General features: G+C 36.8%; 2 protein-coding genes across 4 annotated transcripts in view; both read right to left on the reverse strand.

The window, feature by feature from the left end:
- Positions 1-1,571: 1,571 nt before the first annotated feature.
- Positions 1,572-2,043, reverse strand: LOC131160581 (uncharacterized). The gene has a single exon (XM_058116400.1). The coding sequence runs from the start codon at positions 1,914-1,916 to the stop codon at positions 1,647-1,649; it is 270 nt and encodes an 89-aa protein (XP_057972383.1). The 5' UTR covers positions 1,917-2,043; the 3' UTR covers positions 1,572-1,646.
- Positions 2,044-3,455: 1,412 nt separating this feature from the next.
- LOC131160591 (diacylglycerol kinase 1-like) overlaps positions 3,456-12,316 on the reverse strand; it is a 48,702-nt gene continuing 39,841 nt past the window's right edge. For all 3 annotated transcript variants that reach the window (XM_058116412.1, XM_058116421.1, XM_058116430.1), the window contains exon 12: positions 3,456-4,232. In XM_058116412.1, coding sequence (XP_057972395.1) covers positions 3,906-4,232 — 327 coding nt within the window. In that variant the 3' untranslated portion in view covers positions 3,456-3,905. The remainder of the gene's footprint in view (positions 4,233-12,316) is intronic.

Raw genomic sequence — 12,316 nt, forward strand, 5'->3', positions numbered from 1 at the left:
AATTTCATTGAAAAATAACAAATAATAATGATATCTTTTTTTTAAAGGAGGGCGACACGTCCATTTATTTATTGATATACTCTTACTTTTGGCGGAGAAATACCGTGATTATAAGACAAGTATTGGAAGATTACAGATTAAAAAAAAAAAAAAAATTAAAGGTCTCCAAAAAATAACAGCAACAACCAACCAAAATAGGACTACAAATCTAAACAAAACTAAATAAGAAACAAATTGAAATAGACCTATCAAAAATAAAAATAATAAAATAAATTAAAATAAAAAAATTTAAACCAACTAAACAAAAATCGAGAGATTAAACTAATGACGAAAGGAAGTAAGACCCAACCTATCCATCCAAAAGATACCTTTCAGAGAACGTGATAAAAAATATCTTACTTCGAGCTTAACCAATTAAGGGAGAAGTGTACGTACATATATATTAAACTAAGGATTCTCAAGTATGGGGATCATCCGCTTGTCTATAATTCATTATTAAAATATCTATGATCTTTCAAATGTGAGCATTTAATATTTTTTATGTCATAAATTCAACAATCCTACTAGATGAACTTAGACACCGTCGTGGGTTTTGTCAAATTTAAATGATTTTTTCTACTTTAATGATCTTATTTAACTCCTACTCTTTGTATCTTTATTATTTAAAAGAAAATTTGGAGTGCTCCTAATGTTTTCTCCAACTGTTTGCATCTTCATTGTGTTGAGAGTTGAGTTAATTAGTAGCAGTGCTTTTTATCAAAAATTTTACCTCTAAAGTTTTACAATCAATTATTTTTGTTTCGGGACATAACATAACTAATATTTGTTTAAACTTTAGCTTTCATATTCTCTCATTTCCTTGTATATCTTTTGCTCTTCGTTCTTTAATTCTCAACTATTAGTGAAAGTATAGTTGATATTATCGTGCAATTACTTAGATCACTCTACTAAGTAAATGCGATGATACTCTCATATAATAAGGTTTTGCTGAAGATTGAAATTTTTTTTTTAAAAAAAGAAAGATAAATAATAAAAAATTAATTTTTATATTATATTATTAAATATAATAAATATATATAAAATAAACTAATGAATCAAAGTTTTATTTCTTGATAGTATTTATATAAAGAGAAAATAACGTGAATTTTTATATATTTTATTTTCCTCTTATTTCTAGAACAAAATTCTTAATAAAAATGGAACCTAAACCCCATAGGAATGTTTTTAAAAATGAGTATTTATCATGAAAAGTGCTTAAATTAAGTATTTATGTCAGTAAATTTGATTTATATTTAAATAAGTATTTATTCTAAAAATTTTTTAGAAAGAAAATTAAGTTTATAAAATTAAATAGAAAAAAAACTTTTCAATTTATGAAATAACTGAATTTGTATTTTTGCCATGGATTAAATACGCTCAAGGCTTAGCCCATGCTTGTTCATCTATTTGACCATACACCTACGTTTAACTACTGTCAGCCTATGCTTGCAGCCAAATTACTGTTGGATCCCGGCTGCTCAAATTCATCACCATGATCTCATTCGAGTTAAATTAACCTCAAAACACAGCACTGAAATGAAAAAGGGCAGATAGGCAGAGCCATCTTTTAAAATACTAATTAAATTTTGGAAGAAATATGTACAACATTAGTTGGGACCCCAACAGCTCAAATACATAACTTTTCTGAATGATTCCTCAGATTGCTTCATCTGTTCTTCTCTCATCTTACTAGACACCATAGAAGAGGATGGAGCAGACAGCCTCTTGGCGTGAATATAGGATCTCATGTTGGACTTGGCATGCTGCTGCAGTGACCTGAGGGCGTAGTTCCATCTGCAGATCCCTTGATCTTTCAACGCCTCCACAGCTCCAATGCTAGCAGCTGCAATCCAAGCTCTTCTCGCAGTTGAACTCATTTTTCTCTCTTTTACTTTTTCCCTTCTTCTTTGTGCCGAGAATCAGAAACAGGTAAGAAGAAATTAAGGGTTTAGTTTGGGCAGTGAGGAAGGAGAGACGTCTGGGTTTGTGTTTAATTGGTGACTCATGTAGACATGGAGGAGCTGTTATATGGAAAGAAAAGAAGATCAGATAAAGAGGGGTTTTGGGTAAAACCAGTGGCTCTGTAGCCGTTCCAGTGTTCCACCAATTGCTAATAAAAGAAGACCCCTGGTTTTGTGCTTACAAAACCAGTTGATAATTATTGTGTGTGTGTGTGTGTGTGTGAGAGAGAGAGAGAGAGAGAGAGAGTGAGAGAGAGGAATCAGGTGAATCAGACAAAAAATAATTCAGCGAGTAGATAATAATGGTGGGTGGGTGGAATGCAACTGTCTACTGCTTTATTTTATTTGTTTTCGCTGGGCTGCTTTATTCCATCAGCGGGGCGAGGGGCCACGTTGCTACTTGCTAGTTTTGCCACAGCGAAACTAGAACATTTTTCGTTTATTAGATATTTGAGGACTATCCTCTGTGCACATGCTTGTGTGACACAAGTTATGAATATTGTAATCATATAATGATACAGTCTATTACTATTATTCACTCATTGTAGATATATGCTGAGTTTTTGTTTGTACTTAATAGGAATTATTCACGTGAAGTCAAGAGCGGCTCTTCACAATATGAGATTCGAGGCGAATGATTTAAATAGAGATCCTTAATATTTTATATAATTTTTATTTTTATTTAAAATTAAAATTTTTAGGTACATCAAATAATTTTAACTGTATTGCATGTGCGCTCCACCCACCAAATATGTAAATTCCATAAATAATGTTAATATTATTATATTAAAAAAAATTGGGAGGCCCAAAAGGCAAGCACCGGCCGTAATGAAGAGCCAGCTGAAGTTTATTACAAATGGGAGGGCTTGAAGTCTTGCATGAAATCTCATTTACTTAAAATTTAGCCCAGCTAGTTGGTTTGAGTCAACATATAATGTAAATTTATTATTATATGAGTATTTGAAATTTTCATATGGGGTTAGTTGTATAGCTTTGCTTGTGTCCACAGACAGTGTGTATATATATATATATATATATATATATATATATACTTGAATCCAGATATAGTAGAAACATAGTATAATGTGCAAGTTTTTTGTTATTGGGCAATTGGCAGGGAAGAACTATGGGAGGTGATAGGGAATAGAAATACGATCAAAGACGAGAATGAGACACTATTTAAGGGAGTTTTGATTGATAGGGGACTTTCAGAGAGAGAGAGAGAGAGAGAGAAGGCTGGTAAAAGTGTCAAAAAGGCCCTAAACGAGAGGGGTACTTGCAAAGGTTACTGAATATGTTACCACCAAACTGGGTCAATGAGAAAAGAGATGCTTGCAAGCTCAAGTAATTGATGACATGTGCCAATGTAGCAGACCATCTTACATCAGGTTTAGTTTGCAAAATGAAATGGAGCAGAAAAGAAATGGAGTGAGAATTTAAAAGAAGTGCACGACGGAATCAAGATATAAATTTGATTTCATTCCCTCTTATTCCGTTCCATTCGTACATACCAAATGTGCAGTTATTCCACACTTATCATGGTCTTATAATACATGCCATTCCCAGAAAAAAAACTGGAAACAGTACCAACCTCAATGCAGATTATAATGAAATTGAATAGCTGACATCACAAAAACACTATAAATGCCAACATTAGTAATTGCTCGGATATTTAAGTTTTTATACAAGGATGATCAGCCCAGCAGAAAAATAAAAACAAGATACAAGAGAGACCATACAAAGAATCTACTGCCCTGGCATGGTTGCAGCATTAGGAGACTCACACCTGTATTCTGTAGCAGACAAGACAGAATGCCACAGCAATCAACTGAGATGATGCAATCAAAATCTGAAGGCTGTTGAACCCCGAGAGAACAAAGGATTAACAGGTGAGATTCTAGGGGCTTAATAAAGATGACTCATATCAACCTCATCTGGTATCCTGAACGTGTCAGCTGCACCGAGCTTCCTTCGCTCTTCCCAGTCTTCAGCAGATTCGTCTGCATATCCATCCTCTATCTTATTGTGGAAACGGGCTGGTGAAGATGGTTCATGAAGACATCTTGCTCGACAGTGAGGAGTAGCAAGCATGAGCACTTGGCCAAAGTGGGAGATTTCTATAACGACAGTATCATTGTCTACTGGGAGTGGTTGTTTCCATGGTTCCCCGTCAATCCTCATGTATGTATGGTCAGCTGCAGCCTTGTGAAACTCAAAGCGAATTCTTTTTGCCTGCTTGAGAGAGAGAGAGAGAGAGAGAGAGGAATTGAGTTAAATGAATATTCCGGAGGATGTCTGGGGAAAGCTGATAAAGATGAGTGATGGAAATTTTCTTCTACTATATCACCATCTATGTAACTCAGTTTGTTAAGAATATGGCACAAGCCACACAACAACCATTTAAACTCAACTCTCAAAATGTTGTAATTCTTGTGAATTGCTTGCTATTCACCACAATATCTAGTAGATCGAAGATAAGACAAGGATTTTTATTTTTATTTTTTAACAAAGATTTAAAAAAAAATATCATTGTGCCTGAATTTTTTTCTTTTTAAAACTTCATACCATAATTGCAGTCATCAAAGCAAATATTATGTAGAGGCCACCATCAAAACTATCATTGCATTTACCACCTTCAGCAGATGCAGTGCCATAGAAATGGCATCAATGACCACTACCACTATATTTTCTGGTGTAAGTGAACTCACAAGTTATTTGAGTTTGACTCGAATCCACAGCTCTACTAAATGGAAGACCACAGTCAAGCTCAAGCTGGTCAATGAGTTGAACTAAAATTTCATATTCGGCTGCTTGAGAGCCTAAGCAAGCGTTTATTAGTTTACTTGATTTTTATGTTTTATAAGTGATATATTAGTAATACATATTATTTAATATTGTGTATATGTAATCTTACTCTGTAACCAAATCAAGCTTGGTCAGGTTGATTTTGAGCTTTCAAAATTTACAGTCAACTCATGCTCAATTTCAACAGCAATAAGCTCAATTGAGTTCTAGTCATTGAGTTGTTAGAACTTCCAATTAAGCAAAGACCAAGTATCCCATGGCGTCCACTCAACTGGACTCTAATACATCCCTAACAATAGAAGACCTGATTGCATATCCATAAAAATCATCTCCAAAACATCCACTGCATACATTGTTTCCTTCACAACTGACATGCCACTGCATATCCATAAAAATCATCTCCAAAACATCCACTGTGTACATTGTTTCCTTCACTACTGCCATGCTGCTCCATCATTGACTGCATTACCACAGCAGTTCCTGCATTAATACCTGAACATGACCACTGTTAATTTTGTCAGCATCACGGTGGTAAAATAGGTTGTCAATTTCAGCATCATAATTAGAGAGGAGAGGGGGATACACTGTTCTTCCCACTTTCAATACCAGACGATCCCTACCAATCCAAATTTGAAAATAAAGATCTAAAATTGATGCTAGGAGATTCTTCTCATTCGAAGTTTTCTTTCAAAGAAAAAAACACCCCCATCTGAACCTTGTACTTCCTAGTACCTACTTCAATGCCCATACGACATATAGCAGGTTGAAGCCAAAGACCTCAAACTACACAGTGGAATCATGTCCAATAGCCATCCTCTCCAAATATTAAAAGGTGGAAGTAATTAGCAGAAGAATAAAATGTTACATCAATTCATGCCTTGAACAGCACCAAGCAAAGGGGAAAATATGGTAATTAAACAAATAAAAGGGCATTAGAGAGGATGATTCTAGTGTAGAAGTTTGGAAGTCTGCAAAAAGTAGGATATATGAGTATTTCATGTGAAAATGTAGAAGTAAATCACAAAAGTTAAATGCAAGAGCTTCTTCTTTAGTCTAGGATTCTAAATAATGATCAAATTCAAATAAAAAATCAACTGGGCAAGAGCAAGAAGAGCCCATTCTCCAGCAGCCAGCAGCTCTACTAAATGGAAGACCAAGGTCATACTATAATTATTCAGCTTAATAAAATAACAATAAATTATTACAAATTTCTGTAAGTCCTCAAATGAAGAAAAAGTAAATTGAAATATCTATTCTATTCCTAGCCATGGCTTCATTCTTCTGTTGTTTTCAAAGGCAGGCTACATATTCAGAACTGAATTAATGGAAGGAATTCTCATCTTGTATTTTTTGTCCTATAAGCAACAAGATAGCAACAAGTATATGTTGAGTGCAGTTACAGTCAGATAAACTGGAGCACAGTTCTTGGAAAATAATGTTTTTAAGCAAGCAGGTAAGTGGTTTAAGATGATACGGTGGGCAACTTATTAGGAAAATCCAAAATGAGGTTCAATGGTGTATGTCATTTGCAGATAATATTGTCTTGATTGTTGAAACTAAAGATGGGGCAAAATATAAGTGAAAATTATGGAGAGAAGCTTTAAAATCTCTAGGTTTTAAGATAAGCAGATATAAGATAGAATACACAAAATATGTCATTTTAGGATAAATATTTCAGAAAATATAAAACCTAATGCTCAAGATATTCTAATAACTAGCAGATTTTGATCACTTGGGTCTATTATGCAAGCTAAAGGAGAAAATGAAATGGAGAGGTGCTTCTGGTGTGTTGTGTGAACAAACTGAACATCGAATACTGTTAAAATTAAAAGAAACATTCTACAAGACGGCCACAAGACCAAATATGCTATATGATTCTATGAATTAAAATGTTGGGCAACTAAGAAGCAACATACCTAAAAAGCGAAAGTTATTGAGATGAGATTACGAGAATGCTAAGGTGAATCAATGGTATAACTCTAAAAGATAAATTAAGGAATGAACACATGCATACTAAGCTAGTGTAGCACTGGTAGAAGATGAGAGAAGGGTTGTTAAGGTAGTTTGAGCACTTGCAACATGGGCCCAATAATGCAAAGGAGGAGTGAGAAAGTGACACAAGGACAGGGAGGGGTAGACCTAGAATTAACTTGGGCCGAGATAGTACATATTTGATAACATTCCAAATTTTCGAGGAAATTGTCCAAGTGGGATTTAGCGCTTGGTTGTTGTTGGTTTTGGGTAAGTGGACTCGGAGAAGTTTGAGCCCTTGGCAGTTTGAAGGGAATGATCTGGTCAGTTGACCATGACGAGTTGCAGTTGCGGCATCTCCTCACCTCACAGAATTTGGTTGCAAGTTAAAAAGAGTATTTGAGGTAATAAGCAGACCTTTAAGGCTCTTCTCAGTAAAAATTAATGGTAAAATAAATGATGATGTCCATATAAGACTTGCAAACATAAAAGCGAAAGCAAATGCCAGAAAAGAGATATTACTGAAAATTGAGCCATCCCCTTAGGGGATACCACAATATTTTGAACATAGGACGGAAGTCTCACATTCAAACCTTGGAATAATTGAGAGGGATTTTGGAAGGGAGATGGTCCTCTGTAGAGTAGCATAGGCCCAACGGGCCCTGCTAGTGGATGAAAATATATAAATGGATGGGAGGGGTTTGGGGAGGGGGATGGTAGCATTTGTAGTGTGGCGTAGGCCAGTGGACCCTGCTAATGGATGAAAATATATAATTAATAAAAGATAAAACAGAAAAAAAAAAGAAACAAAATTGGAAGGTGCAAGTGTGTTGATTACTTGGTCACCAACTGGCGAGGCTGCCTGGTGTAAAATAATTTGTGGTAGTCTTTTTAAGTTTCCCAGTTTCGATATCTCTAATTGATGGACTGGGCATTTTTGTTTTGTTTTAGCTGTGCCTAATAGTTGGCCGTTGGAGCATGGCTCCTCATCTTCAATAAATTCCCATCTTCATCACATAGGTCCTTGGTGTTGATCTAAAATGGAAATGAAGAGTCTTGATGAGAGCCTTCATGAGGATGAGCTGCGGAGAGCCAGCTTTGATGCACAGGAGTGTCAGTGCTAATCCGTGTCATCCCATTGAATCCCATTAAACACCTTCCTTTACTATCCATCCCATTCAACCATATAATGGAAATGTGTGTGCGTGATGTGTATGTGAGTGTGAGAGTAATTGTGCTAAAGGTGAGAGAAAGTGAAAGGTGTGAGGAAGGTTGAGTTGAGTTGAGTGGTGTCTCCTCCTCTTGTATTTTCTCTCAAGTTATAGTGAAATTCGGTGTGCTCCGTGGACGTAGGTCAAATTGGACCGAACCACATTAAATATGGTGTTCCTATTTTTCTTTTTTATTTTAATTGTTGTGTGATTGTTATTCTTAAATTCCTAACAATTGGTATCAGAACCAGATCGGAGAAAAATCCCCATCAGAGCAAAATCGCCAGATCGGAGCCCCCACCCAGTATCTCAAAATCAAGTTGAAAGAAGAAACGATTGGAAAAAATAATTCTTCATTATTTTGTTCTTACGTACAATCCAATATATAATACAATTACCTATTCTAAACAAGGAAACAATTTCCTATTGAATGAAATCAAATCTCCCATAATTACCCACTTTCCTAATTTGTATTTTATTTACAAAGATATTCGAGGCTGACATTTTAACACTCCCCCTCAAGTTGGATCATAAATATTAATCATCTCCAATTTACTAATAAGATCATCAAAACCCTGTCGTCCCAAGCCTTTAGTGAGGATATCTGCAATTTGTTCCTTGGTTGGTACATAGGTCATACATATAATTCCTTCTTCAATTTTCTCTTTGATGAAGTGTCTGTCTACCTCCACATGTTTAGTCCTGTCATGTTGGACTGGATTAAGAGAGATGCTAATAGCTGCCTTATTGTCATTGTAGAGTTTGATAGGAAGGTTCACCAGTACCTGTAATTCCTCCAATAGTTTTTGTAACCACAATCCTTCACAAATCCCTTGAGCGACTGCCCTGAATTCAGCTTTAGCACTACTACGAGCCACCGCATTCTGTTTTTTGCTTCTCCAAGTCACGAGATTTCCCCAGACGAATGTACAATATCCTGTGGTGGACCTTCTATGTTCCACTGATCCTGCCCAATCTGCATCTGCAAAGATCTCTACTTCTTTGCTTTCACATTTCTTAAAGAAGAGTCCTCTTCCTGAGGATCCCTTGAGATATCTAAGGATCTTGTATACAGCATCAAAGTGAAATTCCTTTGGTGAATGCATGTGTTGACTTACTACACTAACTGCAAATGCAATATTTGGTCTAGTATGTGATAGGTAGATCAATTTGCCAACCAATCTCTAATACCTCTCCTTTTCTACTGGTTTTCCACAATCTTCAACCCTCTTTACTGTTTTTATCGGGGTTTCGCTGGGTTTGCACCCTAGCATGCCAGTTTCAACGAGGAGGTCGGTAACATACTTTCGCTGAGAAACACTAATCCCCTTTTTTGTTCTTGCCACTTCCATGCCCAGAAAATACCGCATCTGTCCCAAGTCTTTAACTTCAAATTCAGTAGCCAGAACCTTCTTCAATCTCTCCATTTCTACAGTATCATTACCAATAAGGATTATATCATCAACATACACTATTAGAATTGTTTTCTTACCTCCTTCAGACTATTGGAAGAATAGTGTATGGTCTGATTGCCCTTGTCGATACCCTTGATTCTTTAGTACCTTTGCAAATCTGTCGAACCATGCTCTCGGAGATTGTTTGAGGCCATATAACGATTTCTTTAGTTTACACACTCTGTTTTCTTCACCTGTTCTATTGAATCCTGGTGGTATAGTCATGTAAACTTCCTCTTATGATTCTCCATTTAAGAAAGCATTTTTAATATCAAGTTGTTGTAGTGGCCAATCTAAATTCGCTGCCAGGGATAAGAGAACCCGAACTGTATTTAAGCTTGCCACTGGTGCAAATGTCTCAGTATAGTCAATGCCGTAGGTCTGTGTAAAGCCTTTTGCAACAAGTTTGGCTTTATATCTTTCAACTGTTCCATCAGATTTACATTTCACTGTGAAAACCCATTTACAACCTACTGGCTTCTTCCCTTTCGGTAGATCTGTCAACTTCCAAGTTCCATTTTTTTCTAGGGCTCGCATTTCTTCCAAGATTGCCTCTCTCCATTCTGGTATTTCTAGAGCTTCCTGAATGTTTTTTGGTACTTTCATCCTATCAAGATTAGAGACAAATGCACGATATCCTGTAGACAAGCTTTTATAAGACATGTATTTCGACCAAGGATATTGAGTACATGACATGGTTTGTTTTCTAATTGCAATAGGTAGATTGATATCATCAGGTGCAGAATTATCAGAGGAAGACTCAATTACCAGATCAGGATAAGTCAAGGGCTCATGATTATTCGGAGCCATCACCAGTTCCAACGCTTTTGGTGCCTTAGGTATAAGATTCTCCCTCTCCTTTGTTTTCGGCTTTCTTGAGTAAACCAGTATGTTTGCGTTGTTTTGTTCTCCTGCATCTCCCCCTGAGGGTAAGTGTTCAGTTGTGTTTGGCAAGTCGGGAAGTAATGTAATGGAAGACTCAATAGATGGGTCAGGGAATGAAGTAACTGGAGTAACTACAAATTCAGTAGTAAAAGGATCAAAGAACCGATCTTCACTCCTCCATTTCTCCCCCTAAAGAGAGGGCTTTGAGAAATAAGGAGTGGTTTCAAAAAAGGTGACATCAAGACTAACGAACAGTCGTTTTGAGACCAGATCATAGCATTTGTAGCCTTTTTGGGTAGGTGAATAACCAATGAAAACACATTTAATGGCACGAGGATCCAATTTATCGCGATGGTGTGCATGGACATGAACAAAAGCAGTACAGCCAAAAATTTTTAGTGGGAGACTGGAAGGGAGTCGAGAGGTAGGAAAGTTTTCCTGAAATTTCTGAAGAGGAGTGACAAATGAGAGTGCTCGACTTGGTATTCGATTAATGAGATGTGTGGCTGTTAAGATGGCATCGCCCCAAAAATAATGTTTCATGTGGGTAGTAAACATTAAAGCCCGAGCTACTTCAAGTATGTGTCTATTTTTGCGTTCAGCAACCCCCTTTTGTTGAGGGGTATCCACACAAGAACTTTGATGAACAATCCCATGATCTTGAAGATAAGTTCCCAGGATGGTATTGAAATATTCCGTACCATTATTAGTACATAGGATCTGAATATGAGTCTGGAACTGGGTATGAATCATGGTATGAAAATTGATAAAAATGGAGCAGACTTCAGTTTTGTCTTTCAGTAAGTAGACCCAACAAAACGAGTATGGTCATCGATAAAGGTCACAAACCATTTTGTATTGGTGCGATTTAGGAAACGTGAGGGACCCCATACATCACTGTGAAACATAGCAAATGGGCGAGATGGTTTGTATATGGATGATGGAAAAGAAGTACGACGATGTTTAGCAAGCTCACACACTTCACATTGAAACTCAGAAGCCATTTTATTTGAACAAAGAGAAGGAAACAAACGTTTTAAATATTGAAAATTGGGATGACCCATCCGTGAATGCCATAACAAAAGTTCACTATTTCTAGAAGTAGATGCAGAATTACAAATTGCAGTATTACATAGTTTACTCAAACTTGCCTCCTCAAAGTAGTAGAGCCCCTCATACACTTTAGCAGTGCCAATCGTCTTCCTCGATGATAGGTCCTGAAAAACACAATGGGAGGAAACAAATTTAGCGGAACAGTTCGAGTCTTTTGTTAACTGATTGATAGATAACAGATTGCACGATAACTTGGGGACATGTAAGACTGATTGTAAAGTTAAGGAATCAGATATGCGGATACTTCCTTTCCCAGCAACTGGTGAGAGAGATCCATCTGCAATTTTCACCTTCAAATTCCCGGCATATGGGGAGTAGGATGAAAAATATTGATACGACCCAGTCATATGATCGGATGCACCTGAATCAATTATCCAAGGGCATTTGTAACAAGATGTGGTTTTTAAAGCTGACAGATGATTACCTCAATGAGCCAGACAACCAGAGGAAGACTGACCCGATGTTTGCATTGATGAAAACATCTTATATAACTGATCCAATTGTTCAGGATTGAAGACATTGCCGGATGGGGTATCATTGTTCTCTCCTGATCTTTTAGTTGATCCGCCAGTGCTGGCCTGGTACCCACTATTTTTGTGGTATTGTCTCGGTTTCTAGTTTGCCGGTTTTCCATGAATCTCCCAATAGGTATTTTTTGAATGACCTGTTTTTCGACAATGTTCGCACCATATTTTTCCTCTTTGTGGTTGTTGACTAGGTCCTCCTGGGCCTTTTAATGCAAGAGTTGAGGCATCCGGCCCAGCATGTAGCCCATCTAATTTTTGGGCGGATCCATGTACAGTCGGGTCCAACCCAGGGGATTCATTTTGGGGTCGCAACATCACCCGCCTCCTGTTCTCCTCCCTCCTGACCTCTG

Source organism: Malania oleifera, chromosome 1, assembly GCF_029873635.1.
Source record: "Malania oleifera isolate guangnan ecotype guangnan chromosome 1, ASM2987363v1, whole genome shotgun sequence".
Lineage (NCBI taxonomy): Eukaryota > Viridiplantae > Streptophyta > Magnoliopsida > Santalales > Ximeniaceae > Malania > Malania oleifera.

Coding starts and splice junctions, on each gene's coding strand:
- LOC131160581 (XM_058116400.1), bottom strand. CDS start 1,916: ATGAGTTCAACTGCGAGAAGAGCTTGGATTGCAGCTGCTAGCATTGGA.